The sequence below is a fragment of the Stylophora pistillata genome, chromosome 13, assembly GCF_964205215.1.
Source record: "Stylophora pistillata chromosome 13, jaStyPist1.2, whole genome shotgun sequence".
NCBI lineage: Eukaryota > Metazoa > Cnidaria > Anthozoa > Scleractinia > Pocilloporidae > Stylophora > Stylophora pistillata.
In genome coordinates this window covers 3882501-3902508 of record NC_142531.1, presented here as the reverse complement: position 1 = coordinate 3902508, position 20008 = coordinate 3882501, and the positions used below count along the sequence as shown (strand labels likewise).

The 20008-nt window shown below is 40.8% G+C and overlaps 3 protein-coding genes and 1 pseudogene across 6 annotated transcripts in view; 3 read left to right on the top strand and 1 right to left on the bottom strand.

Moving 5' to 3' along the window:
- The window catches only part of LOC111336573 (uncharacterized), a 30260-nt gene extending 21727 nt beyond the window's left edge, over nt 1–8533 (top strand). For 2 of the 4 annotated variants that reach the window (XM_022942692.2, XM_022942691.2), the window contains 8 exons: nt 346–561; nt 943–1099; nt 4326–4462; nt 5117–5371; nt 5828–5927; nt 6499–6723; nt 7549–7685; nt 8005–8533. In XM_022942692.2, coding sequence (XP_022798427.2) covers nt 346–561; nt 943–1099; nt 4326–4462; nt 5117–5371; nt 5828–5927; nt 6499–6723; nt 7549–7685; nt 8005–8016 — 1239 coding nt within the window. In that variant the 3' untranslated portion in view covers nt 8017–8533. Of the gene's footprint in view, nt 1–345; nt 562–942; nt 1100–4325; nt 4463–5116; nt 5372–5827; nt 5928–6498; nt 6724–7548; nt 7686–8004 lie in introns of those variants that run through there. The other 2 variants (XM_022942693.2, XM_022942694.2) reach the window with 2 other exon arrangements.
- A 1310-nt stretch (nt 8534–9843) lies between these two features.
- LOC111336574 (QRFP-like peptide receptor) lies at nt 9844–11605 on the bottom strand. The gene has a single exon (XM_022942696.2). It carries the CDS (start codon nt 11534–11536, stop codon nt 10469–10471), a length of 1068 nt encoding a protein of 355 aa, XP_022798431.2. The 5' UTR covers nt 11537–11605; the 3' UTR covers nt 9844–10468.
- A 2950-nt stretch (nt 11606–14555) lies between these two features.
- Nucleotides 14556–18593, top strand: LOC148717316 (uncharacterized; annotated as a pseudogene).
- A 50-nt stretch (nt 18594–18643) lies between these two features.
- Nucleotides 18644–20008, top strand: part of LOC111336580 (serine/threonine-protein kinase Chk2) — a 15217-nt gene continuing 13852 nt past the window's right edge. The window contains exons 1-2 of the mRNA XM_022942704.2: nt 18644–18893; nt 20003–20008. The exon at nt 20003–20008 is cut by the window's right edge and continues 119 nt beyond it. Coding sequence (XP_022798439.2) covers nt 18677–18893; nt 20003–20008 — 223 coding nt within the window. The 5' untranslated portion in view covers nt 18644–18676. The remainder of the gene's footprint in view (nt 18894–20002) is intronic.

Here is a 20008-nt window from a genome sequence, read left to right as displayed (position 1 = left end):
AGTAGCCACTTTCATTCTGCAGCCGGCTTACATCCATCCTAACATCTGGGAAAATAAGATTGCTATATGTAAAATGTTTACCGGAAGTTTGCCTCAAAAGGGTGGCAAACTCGTCATCAAACAAAGAAAACCCAACAACTTTTTTCGTGAATTTATTAATTAATAATTCCTTAGAGCAATATTCTTTTCATGAAACAAATCCTCTATTAACCAAGCTTGCTCAGTTAAGTAGGCCGAATATTAGCCGTCTTGGTTCATAATAATGCAAAAAAATAACAAAGAAAATATTTAGCCCTCTAAACCCCAGGTTTGGGTTGTAACGCACATAAATTATCGTCGTTGCAGAAAGAAGATGTCAGGCACCGCGCCACCCTCTCATGGATATCCATTGTGGGATGCTTGATGTCTCTCGCTGGTATCCTTGTCACATTGTTGGTTTTGGCTTTCTTCTGGAAGAACATGCGCTCCCCGAGGACCATAGTTCTTATAAATCTCTGTGTTGCCATAGCAATGACAGACGTATTAGTGGTTACCATGGAAATTATTGATTTGCAAAGCAAGGTAAGTATTCTTCATAAGATACAAATCAGTGATACTTTCTAGGAGTCCTTTAAGGTTAAGTTAATGAGGATTAAGGAGTTTGAAAGGCAGGATGGGCAATTTTTATGGGTGAGTTTACTCTTTCAACAAATTTTAACTAAGAAATCCTTCTAGTACAAAGTTTTACCCAGAAAGTATTGAAGCTTAACAAAAAAAAGGAAAGTACATGAAAACAATACCAGATCCTAACTAACACCATCAATACTTGAGGATAAGGCTGATCTTCGTAGTAATGAACACTACTGAAGCAGTAGTGAAAATAAAACTTGAAAAAAATTTTAGTTTTGATTTGTAGCATTTCTCCTTTATCAAAAACTGATTTTTTCCTTTCTTATTCTCTAGACCGGATGCAAAGTCCTCGCTGCCCTCCTCCACTTCTCTGTTCTCTCCATATTCTGTTGGATGCTGTCAGAGGGGGTCCAGCTTTATTTTTCCCTTGTTAAGATTATTGGAACAACTGTTTACGCCAATGTTAAAGTGTTTTACGCTCTCGGGTGGGGTAAGGAGTTTACAGTCCTATTGGTACTGTGTGTTGTAGTTAAGATGTAACTATTGTAAGAGACTTCTGTAAATTCCTGGAAGCCAACTGAGAACATACAGCAAACAACACTTACCTGCATTAGCCCCAAATAGGTGATTCATACAAGGTGTGGAGATCTTTTTAACCCTTTACACCCTGACATTAGCAGTGCATATTCTCATGGAGAATGTATTTATAATAACAATTAGCAACTTCTTCAGTTGGTGATCATTTCCTATATTTTCTTGACTTTACCGTATGATTCAAGGGTGATATTGCAAGGAGAAATTAGATGTTAGTCATCCTTAGGGGTTAAAGAGTTAAACTTAGGACGTTCGTTTACTAAATTGTCTGGAATAGTTCCATGCACTCTTATGGCCAAAATCGCTAATCGTCCATTAGTCGCCAAAATCACAAATCCACCATTAGTGGCTAAAATCGCAAATCGACTACGAGTGGCCGAGGTCGCAAATCCTCCACTAGTGACCAAAAACGCAAATTCGCCACAAGTGACCACAATCGCAAATCGGTCACTAGTGGCAAAAATCGCGAATAGACCACAACTGGCCAAAATCGCAAATCCGAAACTAGTGGCCAAAATCGTAAATCCGAAACTAGTGGCCAAAATCGCAAATCGGCCACTAGTGGCCAAAATCGCGAGTTCGCCACTAGTGGCCAAAATCGCAAATCCGCACTAGTTGCCAAAAGGGCAAATCCGCCGCTAGTGGCCATGCAAAATTGCGCGCACATGGGCCACTAGTACTCACAATCGCAAATCCGCCACTAGTGGACAAAATAGCAAATCAGCAACAAGTGGCCAAACTCGTAGATCGGCCACTGGTGACCAAAATTGCTACTCGTCCACTAGTGGCCAAAATCGCTAATTGGCAACTAGTGGCCAAAATCGTAAATCGGCCACTAGAGGCCAAAATCGCCAGTCGGCCACAGGTAGCCAAAATCGCTAATCCTCCACCCATGGCCAAAATCGCTAATCGTCTTCTTGTGGCCACAACGGTAAGTCAGCCACTAGTGGCCAAAAAAAAATCGCAAATCGGCCACTAGTGGCCAAAATTGCTAATCGTCCATTAGTGGCGAAAATCGCTAATAGGCAACTAGAGGCCAAAATCATGAATGGGCCACTAGTGGCCAAAATCATCAGTCGGCCACAAGTAGCCAAAATCGCTAATCCTCCACTCGTAGCCAAAATTGCTAATCGTCCTCTAGTGGCCACAACGGCAAGTCGGCCACTAGTGGCCAAAATGGCAACCGGGCCACAAGAGGCCAAAGTGGAAAATCTGTCATTAGCGGCCAAATTGGCAAATCAGCCACTAGTGGCCCGAACTGAGAATCTGCCAATTGTAGCGAATATTGCAAATCGGCCACTAATGACCAAAATAGCAAATCAGCCACTAGTGGCCAAAATCGCAAGTCAGACTCTAGTGGACAAAAATTTGAAATCCGCCACTAGTGGCCAAAATGGCAAATCTGCCATCAGTGACCAAAATGGCAAATCAGCCACTAGTGGCCCAAATGGCAAATCTGCCACTAGTGGCCAAAATGGCAAATCTGCCACTAGTCGCCAAAATGGCAAATCTACCACTAGGGGTCGAAATGGCAAATCTCCCACTAGTAGCCAAAATGGCAAATCGGTCACTACTGGCCAAAATGGCAAATTGGCCACCAGTGGCCAAAATGGCAAGTCGGCCAATAGTGGACAAAATAGCAAATCGGCCACTCGTGGCCAAAATGGCAAATCGACTACTCGTGGCCAAAATGGCAAATCGACCACTAGTAACCAAAATAGCAAATCGGCCACTCGTGGCCAAAATGGCAAATCGACTACTCGTGGCCAAAATGGTAAATCGACCACTAGTAACCAAAATAGAAAATCGGCCACTCGTGGCCAAAATGGCAAATCGGCCACTCGTGGCCAAAATGGCAAATCGACCACTAGTGGCCAAAATAGGAAATCGGCCACTCGTGGCCAAAATGGCAAATCTGCCACTAGTGGCCAAAATAGCAAATCGGCCACTAGTGGCCAAAATGGCAAATATGCCACTAGTGGCAAAAACGGCAAATCTGCCACTAGTGGCCAAAATAACAAATCGGCCACTATTGGCAAAAATCGCTAATCGTCCGCTAGTGGCCAAAATCGCAAATCTGCCACTAGGGTCCAAAATGGCAAATCGGCCACTAGTGGACAAAATGGCAAATAGGCCACTAATGGCCAAAATGGCAAATCTGCCAATAGTGGCCAAAATGGCAAATCTGCCGCTAGTGGTCAAAATAGCAAATCGGCCACTATTGGCCAAAATCGCAAATCGGCCACTAGTGGCCAAAATTTGAAATCTGCCACTAGTGGCCAAAATGGCCAATCCGCCACTTGTGGCCAAAATCGCAAATCAGCTACTGTTTAAAAGGTATTTAGGACCTTGCTTGTTTTGCAATTTTAGTCCGGCGCTGATCGAAATAGTAAAATGCTTCCTCTTCTAATGACTAAAACTTTTTTCGAAAGTTTTCACGATGTGCAAATCAAGACTAGTTATAGTATTTCTTCACGGAAAAGTTTCCTTTTTAATTACGTGCCAGAGACGCCAGTGTGAAATTATTTTGAAATGATTATTATCTAATGTAATGTCACAACAAGAACTGAAAAAATTACATCTTTGGATCCACTGGGAATAATTTGCTGATTCAAATGTCAAAGTTCTCTTTCTTAAAAGAAAACGTTTTTCCTGTAAGTTTTCATGATCGGGCGATGACACTTTTTCAAGACATTTCTGAACGATAAAGCTTTGGTTTTTTTCACGCACAATCCTGAAATTATTATGAGATGTTTATCGTCTTCTGTAGTACTCCGAAACAAACAACAGCTAGCATCGGGAAACAGTGTGATCACGAGCTAATTCCGAGTAACACTGGAAGCGATTCGAAGAAATCGTCACCAAGCGTTGAACGACCGAAGGTGTTCTGAAAAAAACGAAAACTAAGAGCGAGGAATATCGGGTAAAACCTGGCAGACTTCGTCGTGGGCTAAGAGGTCGTTCGTATTCTATTGTTACGCTCACTCAACATTATGGCTTCGCCGCCAAAGAAGGCAATAGCCATAAAGTTGTTCAAAATGTCACTAGTACGAATTTACAACGTAACAAATTGAAATTTTATAATTTGAGAAAGTTAAACTAATCAGTGTGATTTGTTCCAGGTCTTCCTTCTCTCGTTGTATCACTTTCCTTGATTGTTACTCAAGGTCAAGGTTATGCTGATATGCAGTCCTGTTGGTTGTCCACGCGAAATCACGTGATATGGGCTTTTGTAACCCCTGGGCTTCTTATTGTCAGCGTAAGTTTCGATTATGTCTTGTGTTAAAGAAACTCACAACGGAATCGATAGTTTAACGAGAACTATTCATATGGATTAGTACCTCTACACGTTTTTCTTTCTTTCCTAGAAAATGGTATCGAACAAATTTGCAAATATTTCTCACCAAGTTTTTCCCTAGGTAGTTTACTATCATAGCGACAATGTTGCCTTTACTTAAATGCGTTTCTAAGAGTTTGTAGTATGCCTGTAGTAACCTATTGCATCGGGAGTTAACTTAACCCTCTACACTCTAGCATAAATATACATATTCTCCATACTATTCTCGATACATTTTCTAAGGTTATGACAAGGAGAATTTGTCTAACAATCAATAGCCTCTTGAGTTTGTGATCATTTCCTCTATTCTCGTGACCTTAATGTGTGATTCAGGGGTGATATTGTAAGGAGAATTTGGATGCTGGCCACTTCTAGAGTTCAAAGGGTTAATAATGACAAGAAACTTGTGGGAAACTCTGTGAATCAAACCGGCAAATTAAAAATTAAGTAAGAAACAAGGTGTCCACGAATTAGGCAACCGGAAGTTGGAGAGACCCCCTGTTCTAGAACGTTGACAACCTTCATCATTTCATTCCATTAAGCCGATTACAAAATGTCATTTTTTTTTTCCCTCAGGTGAATATTGTGGTCTTCACTTTAGTTATCTGTAGCATGCTTTCAAGCCATCGGCTCAGAAAAGAACCGCTGACAAGAAGATTCCAACGTGGGCTCAAGGCCTCATTTGTCCTTCTCCCTGTTCTTGGACTGTCGTGGTCTTTTGGCGTTTTAACCATGGCCACCAATGAAATTGTATTCAGTTACATCTTCGCTGTCTTAAACTCGCTACAAGGATTTCTTATTTTTATTTTCCACTGTGTTTTAAACAAGCAGGTACGTTTTGGGTGACGTTACCTCGTGCACTATGACTCACCAATATTCAGACTGCCACGGCCACACTGGTTTTTTTTTTTAATAATTCCTTCTGAATAGTGAATGTAATCTAGGAAATGTCTTGCCGAGCAGTTCTATTAAATGGCAAGTTCCTATGAATTATCCAAAAATTGAATTGATTTAACTTAAGATGTTACGAACCAGTAATTGACAGCTGAGGCTTCTACCAATCAAAAAAGCTCTGTGGTCTGAGATTCAGATTGACTCAGACTGGTCTGACTGAGTGACTGTGTGGCGGGGAAAAGTGGCCCTAGAATGTCTGACTTTAAATGTGCGGGCCAAAAAAAACTGCAATCACCAACGATTATGCTTTAGTGCGTTCACAAAAAGGGGGAAAAACTCTGTGAATTGATTATCCCAAATAGTTATAACTACTGATTTAAAATCTCAATTTAGCTTAGAGAAGTGTTGACGGAGAGAAGGAGGAAACGAGCAGGTCGAGTGACAGACGCCATGACAGCACAGTCGAACAGAAAACTCAGCACAACAACAGGAGGTAAACATCTGAGAGTAGAGGGATTCTCAACAAAATGTTGTGCAAGTATGCTCTGCCTCGAGTCACAAACCTTTACTCTTTTATTTGCAAATTTTAGCCGAAATGGTACCCATAGACCTTTTACTTTAAGATGGCATCTCTTTTGTGCGTGGCACCCCTCAGGAACCATCATAAGAGCTCGGACGACCCCCTCCCCCTTCGCTATTAAATGGAACGGAAAACTTTTCAGTCGAGGTATATTGAAACGGGAAAATTGACTGCAGGGTTCTCGTAAAATATTTTTAAAAATGATAAATTATCAAACCTGTTGTCTGGTGTTATCATAACTTGCCTCCTGACCTCTCTAAAAATGGTATTTCCCTTTGCGAACTCTTGTTATTCGATACGAGGATTCTGAGAAAGCTGGTGGTCTTATCGAAACGTGACTTGATAGGAAGACGATCTGCTCGTCTGCTTTGACCGAAATAAATTCTCTTTCGCATGAGGACCGCAACACGAGACCTTGAAGTATGAAGTTCATTTACTTGTTGGAAGGATTAGGGATACATGTTTTTCTTCTTTGCACGTTTAGCCCCCAACAGTCAACTCGGTTCAGCCACTCCTCTCAGACTTCTAAATCTTCATCAGTATAGCCCAGAAATCTCACTTTCGCGCCAGCCCTCTCCGCCCTCGTGTGCCGCGCGTGCCTTTGGGAAAACGTCCCTGGTGTCAACAAGCCTTGATGCAACTCGAGTGGATCAAAACAACTTGCTACAGACCGGCAAAGGAAAAGAAGAAAAAAACACGAACAGTCAAGGTAATAGTTCATGAAAAAAATTGTTATTAGAAGGTAAAATTATGCGACTTTTGCAGCATCGAAGTTTAGTTTAGGAAGTAAAAACTGAGTTTGCCATCAAGGGACAAACTCGTACTAGATGCAGTCTCTGGTTGGATGAAACATTAAAAAATATACTAAACTAATATCGAGATTCTTCGGAACGGCTCTAAACGTAAACTAATCTCTAGATCCTTCGGAACGTTCTCTGAAACACTCCACAACTGAGCTTATAACTGTGCAATGACTACTAATTGCGGACGAGAATATTCGACAAAAAGTGTCGCCAGGCTGCATACGTTATGCGACAACAACGAAACTTATTACGCAACTGTCTTTGTTACACAAGTTCTTTAACACCTTCCGCACAGCGTTTGTAATCAAAGTCTTTTCAACAGTCTCAATGACTCGAAATGAAATTGAGGCTCACTAGGTATTATGGGAAGGGCACCCTTCCTTTGGTTCTTGCTCTCCTTGATGCGATCGATTCCAGTCTTCTTTTACTCTTTTAATACGCGAATCGCGACTGGGTGAGAGATGATCCATACACGTGACAGGAACGAGCTCGCACCTATTCTTTTGTGGGTGAGCATTATTCAGAATGCAAGCAAGTTTTCGGTTAAAAATGCCCTGGGCAACTAAGTTTTGTAGACCAATCACGAGAATGGACAGGAAGACTTGTGATGCAAAACTTGTGATGCGAAACTAGTGATGCAAAACTTTCCAGTGCGTGGAAATTAGACTCCTTTTATCATCCTAAGATTTTCTGTCATTTGTTTAGTTTTTTTCTTTTTCATCATCATCAAGAGACCTCTGAGCAAGTAACTTATCTGGGAAAGACGGACGAATCTTTCAAACCTTGTGATATTTATGAGAGAGACTGGACCAGCCTGGAGTCATCCTCTGAATCCATAATCGATTTCAACGCAGGCGTGGAGCTTGAGGTAAGTTGAGAACTGAAGATGGAAAAGAAAACACTCCTTTAAATTCTTGCGAGTAGCAAATGTGTTGTGAGAATTCTCCATCTTAATTCAGATAAATGTTCGCTTAAAAACTTAGACAAAACGAAAAAGTGAAGTGTACGCATTCTAAAACGATCTCATGGCTGTCTCCACAAAAGAAGTAGAAACGTAAAAGTTGTTATAAATTGTAACTTGTTTTATCCTAGTCAGTAAAAAGGTACTTCAAGTCAAGTTCATTCAGAATAAACAGTTATAACAGTATTTTTTTTATTAACAGATTCTTCATTACTTTTCTTATTAGGGAAACAGGTAAACTGCAGAGTGTCCCAAGAAAATGTTACTTCGCAGCAGTTGTGAATCTGGTCTATAGAGACTTCAGACTGTACGTACGCGTGTCATTTTCCACCAACGTGAGGTCTGTTTCGCTGCACTTTCGCTATCATAATAGGAGAACTGGTCGGGCTTTTTTCAGCCATGTCACTGCATTCACCAATGTGAGAAATAGAGGAAGGTTATGCGTGGCTGAGAGAACGATGGAAGTGATTCCGGAAGAAGTACTCATGTAGCGAGAAAATATCCGGTACTGAAACGTGCTCTCCGTTTCTTCAGTTGGGAAATTCTTAAACGATTTACAAAACTTTCGAGCGTTTTCATAGAGTCAAAATTTGATAAAGTTTGTAAATTTGGTTCACTTGTCGAGTTTGTCTCGATAGCCAGCTGAGAGTATTGGAGGAAGAAAAAACAATACAGTGCTTCCGCTCCAGCATGCTAGAGAAAGTTTGGCCATGATAAAGCCACGTTTTGAAATAAATGAAACACGAGTTAGTTACGCAATCTTAATTCTTTTTCGTTTTCAAAGCAATTTGAATCACAGATGAGATAGGTTTTTTTTTCTCTCTGAACAGAACGACCGTAAATAGAATGTTATTTTTAGCATTTCTTTGGATGTCAAAGGAAAAGGTGAAAATATTGCGCTGAAGCCCTTTTTAGATCATTGATGGTAAAGATCATTTATTTGACTCGTCACAAAATCATTTCAATATTCATTTCTCTCGATTCAGCAAGATACATTTACACTGTAACAATAGAAACTTGATTAGTTCGTATCATTTTTCGTTTTCAGAACGTGTCTTCTGCTATCCAGACCATTTGACACAACTTGATTACGCGTGATTTTGCACGTGATATTACAAGGGATATTACACGTGATTGCAACAACGATCTGTGCTAATGATTTTAGGGCTGACTTGCCAAGAATAGCAACAGATCAAAGCTAACATCTCAGTTTCCGTCTTACAAGCAAAACTAAATCCTTTTTCTGTCTATCTCTGATTAAACAGTTCTAAAACAGGAAGCTCGTGTCACCATAGGGGCTGTGTAAACATTGTGTTTTGGTATGTCAGCTTTTTCTTTGGTACAAAATTTAATCATCTTCCAGGATGATTTCAAACGATGCGTACCCTTAGTTAGGAGTTACGTAACTTTTTGTTACTCTGTTATCAACCAAAGAAACTTAACATTGATCCCTCACCAAATTCGATCCCTTGCATCGTCAATTAAAGCAGTATTTCATTCCAATTGATAACATCTTGCTTGTTATTAGTTATTAGTAATTCTTTCTTTTTGTTATCGCTTACTTATCCATCTTTTTATCTATTTCTCTATTGCTTTGGAACTGGTCCAATTGTCATTGTAACTGAGATTCTCTGAAGCGAGGCGCCGCAACGTAGTTTCGAAGCAAATATCGCCTTATCGGGTTTTTTAAATGTTCCTTTTCACTCAGTTTTCTCGAAAGCCAGATTCGGACCGTAATAACAGACTTGATGTTAGAAAAATAAGATAAGTTCAACGCTTCTGTCGTAATTGGTGTAATAGTGTCTATTACACGCCGTCATCGATTGTAAATAAAACCTGATAGCATTGGCTTTTTACCCGAAATGCTAAGTCACTAAATTCCGTGAACAGTTCGTTTTATCAGGAACAATAGATGAAGTCAACCTAAGCTTTCAAGGAAGTCGCAACATATCTGTCATTCTTGTTGACAAAAACGCTTTTAATATCAATTATTGATGATTCTCCGATGTATGCTTTTGAAGTGGATATTAATGAAAAAACAACTTTTATAAGCTAAAACAATAAGTCTCCTTTGCAACTTTATTTATTTTCCTAAGTTTTAATTCCTCGTTTACTCCGTGCATTCAATTTGTATAGTAACCCTCTCTTTTGATCCCCACAGAAATTACTGATTCATTGGTGAATACTGAATAAGTAATATGGTTGATCGGACTCCTGCTGAAGTCTTAAGAAATCAAAATATGTCAAAAGCTCGCTCTCAAGAAAATTAAAATTAAAGAGATTAAACACTTAACAGACCTCAATCAATATCATGAATGTTAGAACAATTCTTAACAAGTACGTGCACGTTGTCTTGCAGTCTTTCATGGTCTGTCAGAGAAGGTCAAAGAAGACAGGATATTACATTTATAGACCTACTTGTACGTGACATTACGGAAGAAATTATGATATATAATTTTCATTACGTGTAACAGTAAAACTTACCAGTGATAAAGCAGTAGTTTATCGCGAGTTCTAAAGTTCTCAAAATTAGCTGAGTAATTCTCTTGAAATTACTTAAGAAGCGGAACTTTCGTGTAGGATTTCTTTTCCCGTCTCTCTAACTTAAGTGAAGTTATTTTTCGAAGGAGGTTCGAAGCAATTCATACAATTTCATTTCTAATTTTCAATCGGTGTTTTTGGCATTATAACTAAATATGATTAACCTGCCCTGTACTAAATTCGTTCATTCCACAAGTGTTCTGTGACCGAACGCTTGAGCTTGATTTCGTTGAGGCTGACCTTAGTTTTCTCGTATCAGTTTTCCGGAAGCCGCGGCAGCGAATCAAGTCTTTGTAGGAGAAACGAAACTGCTTGCTGCAAAAGCAGTAAACGATAGGATTGACGGCAGCCTGTCCAAAAATCATCATTTGACTCAACCGCCACACGGCATCACCGTTATACACATAAAAGTACCTTAGAGTGCGTATGACCATAAATGGCCCATAGCAAATGAAAAAGACAAGGGTTACTATGGCCAGCATTTTAGTGACTTTCTTCTGTTGAAGTCCATCTCCGGATTTCGCTCTAAGACTGATTCTTGTCCTCGCGTGGTTCGAGAGATGCAGAAAAATCTTGACATGCGCCCAGATCATAGTCCCCAGAGGCAACAGAAAGAGCAGCACAGCTTGGATCGCGTAGTAAATTTGTCTTCCATCATCCCCCATGTTTTCATTGAGGCATAATGACAGGTCACTGTTTTCGTCTCTTTTCACGTAGTAAGCGTACAGCAAAGGGGTACAGGATGCAATTCCAACCACCCAAATAATCTTGAGGATTATTGAACGGTTATCAGTCGGCTGCGCACGCGCCAGAACGGGGGAAGAAACAGCTTTCAGACGCTCGTAACTGATTGCTACTAAGGTCAAAATAGACACTGTGTAACAGGACTCGATGAGGAAACTCTGAATCTTGCACACGGGATCTCCACCAAACCAGTCACCCTGACCAATGAAAGCGATCAAGTCAAAAATGGATAACAACGTAAACATTAAGTCGGCCCCAGCTAAACTTGCGATGAAGCAAAATAACACAGAGGTCGTGACTTTGTAAGTCTTGTAGCATGTTATGAGCGCAAATATGTTTCCTACAAACGCCAGCGTAAAGATTGTTGCGTACAGGCAGTAAAATATGTTCATCATTAAAGGGGACATCTTTTCGATTTCTTCAACTGTCGTTGAGTTGTCTTCATTGGCGAGGGTTACATTTAGAGAATTCATTTTGCAGTCCTTTCTTCACTGAACAGCGCAGAACTATATGTGGTGTCACGCTTGAGAGGGAATCTTTTATAAGGAAATAGCTGCTTACTTACGTATGTTGATTGACATGGCTCACAGGGTGTGTCAATGAACTTCCTGTCACGATAGATAGATATTCTGTCAGTTATTCTCTTCGCGTCTATCGCCAATAACAATAGATCACCGATACCAAATACAAGGTTACCTTTGAACTTTTCACTCAAAGAGGAATTTAGTTACAACTCTGTTTACCGCTCTCGTGATCACGTAAAGGTGTCCGTCTCAACTCAGAGATAGCATCCTGTTTTAGCGCTTTTCAAGTTGTTCTTTACTTCCGCTCAAACAGTGTTAGCAAACAGGGTAATGCCACAGCAGACTCACAGCTCCTACATCTTTCGATTTCAACGTGACATATAAATTATTCCAGATCCAGTCCATGATTTCGGTATTGACGTAATAGGACGACCCTCCCTCCCTCCCTCCCCCTCCCCCACTCTACCTTTGTGCTGTGTCTCGTTTTTGTAAAATTTTAGATTCACCGGGCGTTTCAGCCGGACGTAAGTTTCTAAAGAAACCGTGATGCTGATTCGGCGGGGGTAACAAGGAAATTTGGTTTTATCAACTAACTTGAAATTGTAAATTGGCCACCGTAAAGAGCTAAATAGCTGAAGTATCGAGCGTTAGCCCTTCGTCAGAGCGAATGGGGAAATTGTGGGTTGTGTGTGTGTGTTTATATGCAGAAAGTGGAGCTACGCTATTGGGCAAGTCTTGCATCGCGCGCGAGTGCATTTAAAAGTTTCGGGTTGGTCATTCGTTTTAAATTAACTTCTGACCAAAAAGCTGCCAACGTTTTTGTCACGTTTGAATAAAATAAGTGGGGGTTGCGAAAAGATAGTGCCAGTCTCTGGATCGTTTTGAAGCAATTTAAAGTTTTCAAGAATAATGTACACACAGTCAGTGACACACTGAAAATTTCCTGCTGTAATTGAATGTCACGGTGACATTCAGTTTTATAACATAGCTAGCAGAGCCGCGCAATCAAATTCAACTACGTAAGCGTGCTCAAAATCCCGATAGTGCACGCTGATAGCGTGAGCAAATCGCTTCGCCAGAAGCGATTTGCATAATATATTTCGCGGCAATACTGGATGCAAACAGAGACTCGGCCCACCAGTCCCAAAACGAAGACAATTTTCCGACCTTTTCCATTGGGCTAGAGTTCTTAAATGAGGCAGAAAACGAGAAAAACAACGGAAAAGGAGACTGCATCAGTGCCGTCGCTTCACTTGTCAGAGGGTGAAATGCAACAAATTTTGACAGAAAGACACTCTGGTAAAACCAAACAAATAACAAACTGGTCTGTTTCAACCTTCAAAGATAAGCTTAAATTTTTCCGCTTTAAAATTGTTAAATATATCTTTACGTTTGCTCTCGGAAATAGTAAAACTGACGGAAAAATTGTCTGCAAAATTATTAACACATTTAATTACATATATACATCAAATTACAGATGTAGCGATAACAGTCTTTCTGTCTGGTTTTCCTTCACGAAAATAACTTTTAAATGGTTTCTTTTTAAACTCAAAGAAAACTTGTTTTTATTTTAGCTTGGTGTAACGAGAAACAAATACAAACTCCGATGGAAAACATGACGTTAGGACAACTGGACAAAAACAAATATTTCGCCTATCGCGAACAATCACTTCTGATATTGTTGTCCGTTTTTCGCGTCGGATATGATACACAATTCCACCGGCTATGTTATAAAACAATTGGTTCATGCTTTTAGCTGTGCACTATCATCGAGTTGTGGAGCACGTGGGAAGTTTAGAGAGCACCCAAGAGGCTAGAGTTGCCATCGGCTATTGCCTCGGGCAACTCTTACGCTTCTTTCGTGCTCTCCAAACTTCCCACGCGCTCCATAACTCGATAGTGCACGCTAAAGCATGAACGAATTGTTAAATAGCGGGAAATTTTCTTGGTTTGAATTGTTGCTGATTTTGCCGATTTTTCCGGATACTCAAAGACAAGTTTCTGCGGATAGAAATATCCTGCAAGATATACCCTCTACAAAATTTACCTCCTTAGTACAAATCATACTGATAGTGACAACGATGGAAATAACAAAATATGAAAAATAAAAAATCTACGAGATAAAAAATCTGAGGGGCGTAGGTGATCTAATTGTTGTGTTATTCCTTGTGGGAAGCCAAGTTCATGACATCCTCTGAATCTCTCCGATAACAGGAAGTGTGTTGAAACTCGAAAGTAATTAACAATAGTTGAGAATACCACGCTTCCTTCTTTGTTCTTGTCTGGTGCTTGTAAAGAAAGTCAGCGACGACAGATTTTAACATGACACAGCTCGTTTAAGCACCAAATGGGAACGCAGTAGGATGAAGTAACCTTTTAAACCCTCAAAGTGATCGACAACTAATTTCTCCTTACAGCAATACAACTGAATCATTCACTGAGATCATGAGAATAAAAGGAAATGATCACCAACCTGAAAAGCTTTGATTGGTAAACGAATTCCCCTTATCATTACGGTAGGAAATGTATAAAGACGAGAAAAGAGGATATGCGCGCTAGGGTGTTAAGTGTTAAGCAAAACATTTATGAAGGACACTAAAAAATTTGGAAGGTTTCGGCACTTTTATGAGGGTCTTAATGGGATTAACCGATAGGCGTAAAATGGCCAAAAATTTAGTCGATAGCCGTAAAAATTAAAAAATTTTAACCGTTAGCCGTAAATGGGGTCAAAAGAGGTAACCGTAAAAAAAAATTGTTCCCTAAATTTCTTAATTTTAAGAAAGATGCTAAACTTACTTATGACCTGTTTCATTTCTTATTTTGCTGACTTTGACTCCGTACATGCACATGTCGTATATGTGATTCATACGTTTATAGGCCAAGCTCGTTTCAAGGACCCCCGGTAGTCTCCCTTGACCTCACTTGGCCTTCGTTTTGTAGGACAAGTTGACAGCTTTTTGTTAAGATCTCCAATTTCTTCACCCAGTGTGCATGTGAGTTGAACGATGTCGGTATTGAAAGCTGTTGTTAGTTTTTATCGAACGGGTGAGGAAAGGCCAAGCGAAAGATACAAGGCAAGACTCAAAGTCCAAGAAGAGCATCGGACACTTTCAGCGTTCAAGAAAAACGTTATTGACTTTCTTGGTCTTAACGAGCAAGCCAGGAAGTTCGGTCTCAGGCAATTTGACCTTAAACTTTACCGCCTCGCCAAAATCAGCGGCAAGATAGAAAATTATTCTTTATCGACCCAGCAGCAGCTAGATCTGGAACTACCCCTGTTTCTTGACTCAGATAGTGAAAGCGAGCTGAACAGTAAGTACTCTTAAAGTTATAAATTTTGTACGTGACTACTAGGATGCCGCGTGGCAAGAAATTTTTGCGGATCTTTTATCTTGCGGATTACAGAAACTAAATTAGCTCCCCACATGTTTGGGGAGCTAATTGTTTCGATAGCGAAAGACTGGTTTTCTTACTGAGGATTAATATTTGTTATTTTCAGGAGATCACGAGCTTGAAATACCTGAGTAAAGCAACTAGCAGAGATGTCACTGTTTGCAAAACGCTTAATGTTGATCACTAAGGCATGGGTCGCACTTGGCAAAGTTTGGTGTGAATGCGGTCACTTTGGTGTAAAAATCTGTCATCGGGGCACATTGCCTAATGTGACCCTAACTTTTCCAGTTCGCAAAAACTTTGAAAACCGGCCAAAACATCAAAGACGCCGTAATGCTTGGGTGGGGTAGGTAGATTTCGGAAAACTCGGGCTAAACAATAGCTATCACAGCCGTAACTAACATCGCTTGTCAGTAAACAGCAAACGACTCGACTGGTCGCGAAACTGACCAGGCATATGGCGCTCGAAGTAATCTTCGCTAACATCGATTTCTCGCTCTCATCATAGCGGCAGTCAAAACAGTTAAACAGGCGTTAACCCATCTTTCATAGATCATACGAAAGACAAAAAAGTGCTCGTGATTTAACTGAATAAGAAGAATAAGCATCATCGTGATCGTTATTAACAATGCTTCAACGGGACGCATTTTTTCAACGTTTGTTTTCCTTTTTCAGCTCACTGCTCTCTCCCCATAGCACGTCGATAAACGTGTGTCTGGTTTATCAAAGTGTCATCACTGACATTTTTTTCAAATGTCTAATCTCGTATTAATCCGCACGTTGAGAGACTCAACAGATTGTGATGTCCGCAAACCTTTGAGAAAATTGCTGACCTCAGAATGCTTCAGAAATAAAGATAGGATGGCAGTCGAGCCAATAGTACGACTAACCAGACCTGAGGTGGTAAAAGTATTAAGAAAGGTGGCATTTGTGGTACACAAACTTGTTCCGGAGAAGTATAGATTTTGGACCTCAAATCAACAAGGTCTTTGTTGTCATCCTGTTGCTATCTATCCTGGACCTCTTGGTAGTGTTTTGGCACTTGATGACGATTTTGTTTCCTGTTGCTCTCGATTACTCAAGATAAGACTTCACCAACCAGCCGATGTAACAGAGCTTCAAAATGGGCTGAGAGATGCGAGAGATCTATGCTTCAGTAGAGGTGTAGCCTTTATGGCAGAGCGTGGTAACGCGTGCGTAAGATTTAAAGACATTGAAGGGAACGTTAGACTAGACCCCAACTCTCTACGTTCACTTGCTGATCTGGAGAGAATACTGGGAAACTACAACCTCTCCCTGGATGGAACCGTTCCAACCTTATGCAAGCGCCTTTCTCAGCACTTAGACCAGCTAGAAGCCAAGGTGACGAAATTTGTTTTGCAAACTAATGTGCTGCTTTCAACGCCTGCAGCTTCATGTATGGTTAGTGATGACATACTATTGTGCGCTGATGATGGTCTCTGAGCTATCTATCAGATTCAGCTAGAAAGAGATGGAGTCACCATAAAAGGCAAATCGAGGAAACTCGTAAGATATCCAGAGGGTGCTTATCGCCTGAAATCCATGACAGTCTCTAAGGCTCCACATGTTTACTTCACAGCGGCAAAAAGTGGCCAATGTAACGGTGGCCTTTATTGTTTTAGCAAGGAAACCGGCGAGGTCATGACTATTCTTGAGAACATGACAAACAGTTGCAAGAAGATCAAGAAAGTAGCAAAATTTAATGACACACTAGCCTTCACAGACATTGAGGCTCGTCAAGTCAAGCGTTACAATCCGTTGACCAAAAAAGTTGATACTCTTGCCGGAGATGGACGTGAAGGAGAACAGGAGGGAACTGAGAAAAGTTGCAGCTTTGTCCAAGTGCATGGAATATGTAGTGTTGCAGATAGGCTTTTCATAACGGATGCGGCAGCAGGGAAAATCAAGCTGATTACTGGTTTGTCGGGGACAACGAACTTTTTAAGTCAACTGGGCATTTTATATGACAGCTTGGCATAGGTTGTAAAGGTAGTACTTCTCAGACAATTACGCCAGAGGAGGTAAGTAAGAATGTTGAGAAGGTAAACGACTTCATCAAATCTACGGTAAGAAATGTAAAAGAAACAAATCTCCTCAAAGAAGGTTCACCAACGAATGGTCCTCAGGGAACTGTGTCTAAAAAGACGCAAGATTCTGTCGAGCTCTTGTTGAATGGTGTAAACAACCTCATAAGAAATATCACAAATGTCAGCCCAGAGTACAAAGATAGCATTGACTGGCAAACTTTACTAACAACTCAAGTAGAGAACCTACATGCGGTATCGCATTTTAAACATGAGACATTTAGCACCCTTCAATATGCGATAGACTTTGGTACGATATGGAAGGACTCTTTAAAGCGAATAACTAAATGGGGGGCTAAATACTATACTCATCCATCTTCCTACTACACAGTGCCCCAAACGGGAATGTTATTCAAGGACGTGCAGTTTATGACTCCACTTCTTTCTGTGGGGCTATCGAAAAAGGATGAAGAATTAATGAAGGAATGGTTGGAGAATTACCGTCCAGTGAGGCAAAGAACTGTGACGAGTGAAACGACGAAAGACAAGGCAGGAGCCTTGCACCCGGCAGCGTACGCCAAGCCAAAGCCGGATGTTACTCCAAAGGTACGATTTCCCGATGACCAAGACGACAGAACCCTCCCTGCCTCCTCTGAGGTCAACCCTCTAGTCTCCGATCTGTCATTAAGTTTCATAAGCGATTCCAACATTCCGCAAGTGAAGCTCGCGTCTGTTGCTGATTTCAACCAGGTGGAGGAGTACGAAAGCGATTCTGGAATTAGCGATGTTGATACGGATAGTGACTCAGAGGATCTTAGCATCAGTAAGCCAGTAGTAACAAGGTCCGGAAGGCAAGTCAAGGTGTGGACACGGTTTGATGTCTGGGCAAAAAAAGGTACCCGAGACAAGCTATACTGCACATTGAAGGATTTTGAGGCGTCAAGCATGGCTATATTTTGAGACAATTTTACAGGCATATAACACCATATAAGGACAAACAGGTCACCACTCCTACAAGTAAATGTAAGAATGCGTGACGTAAGTTAAGTTGTGTATGGCCTTGTATTGAATCCTTTTTCGTAGTTCACAATTCTATGCGTAAAATAATATTAGAAGTGGTATGATTTATCAGATATTAAATTTTTTCAAAAGAATAACTCATTTAAGCCTGAGCTGACCATAACACCTTTATCTTGCTTTAAAGATTAAAAAAACACAGGTTTATTAATATTTAACCTTTTGGAACCAAAGAAATTAATTTTTAACTTTTTTGTTAACCATAACTGTAAAAAATTAACCGATAGCCGTAAAAGAGCCACAATTTTAGCCGATAACCGTAAAAGCCAGCACCCCATTGAGACCTCTTTTATGCCAATCACATCCAACTGATATTGACAAATTGAAAAACTAGCTGAACGCAAGAAGTATTTGCATTATTTCTACGATAAAAGGGGCAAACAACTTAGTCTAGTAACGAGAATGCCCATCTTCCAAACGAGTACAAGTCGACTGGACGCTTAAAGAGTCTTCTCGGAAGGCCTCCCTCTCACCCCCACCCCCTCCCTCCCTGGGACCCTGTTAATAAGTAGATTTGGCGCGAAACAAGAGCCGGTCCCCAGTCCCCAGCAGTCCAGCTGGGTTCCTGACCAACATGGCCGATCAACAAACACCGGATACTTCCAGCAGCACAGGGACTTCTTCAAGCTCACAGAGCCAGAGTGTTCATTCATCGGCGAGTATGGACTCGGCAGGAACAGCTGCTACACTTCCAACCCAGGATGTTGTTGATGGAATGTCAGATGAAGAAGAACTAAAGGTGTCAAGTTGGGGAAGACTGTTCCCGCTTGGCATCGGTTTTGAAAAGATTGGTAAGCGTCTGATAGAGCAGACAGACATGGAAATCTAATACGTTCTTACCTCGGAAGATAGTAGTTGTAGTTCTGTATTCTATTTGCTGTGTGTATTGTTCTAACCTGAGGGCGATTTGAGTAAAGTTTGCCTGTTTGAAAATATAATCTTGCACGTGGATGATCATGACCACGACAGAAAAAAAGACAGGATTCTCGAGGTAGTTTCTCGTAATTTATGGGGTCACTAGAATATTTTGGTAATATAACTACTGGTTATATCAGTTGCGGGAACAGAGAACAATTGAAAAGTGAAACCCATCGAATTTTACAATGGGTGTTAGCTATATTGGCTCAAAACAATCGACGTGGTGGTTGGTAGTGGTTTGGGTTCTGACCCTATAAGTCGCCTTTTTCAACGCCACCCAAGGGACTTACCTTAACATCTTTTCATTGAAAAGTTGAATAAAAAGAAAATTTCTCATGGTTTAAAACTAAAATCTTTGAGGGAGTTCCTTAATCAAACCAGTCTGGCAAAGCTCGATGAGATTTCATGCATGCAGAACCAGTTTAAGTAGCATGAAAGCCTGGGACTCTGCCACACAGGGTTGTAAAATTGTCTTGCAATTGACCCTTGTGGCTGGAACCTATACCAGTGTCCTCAGGATGAATATTGCTCCTTTCCCTCCCTCCCTCCCCTTCCTCCTTTGTATGAGATGCTAATCAATTACTGCTTGCATCCAGCATTTTGTCAGCTTTCTGTGGCAGTTTGCTGGTACCTGTTTGTAGCTCTGGGTAGAGTGAGGCAGTGCAAGGGTATGGCTGGGAAGGGAGGATCCTGGGGTGCCTGTGACCCCTCCCTTTATAAGCTATTTTCTGTGCAAACAACCCCCAATATTCAGGTGGTGAACACTGGTGAGTACCCTTTGTTTGACACAGTGTTACTCCCCCCCCTCTGAAAAATCCTGGCTACAACCCTGCACTGTGAGAGTGAAATGTCCTTCTTATAGCCAGAGCCTGAAACTAGAGCCTTGCATCTGGAATCCAGTACACTATTGATTACAATTTATTTACTAATGCTAACATTTATAAAAATGGGATATTTGTTTATTTTTTCTATTGCTCTCCAGATCTTG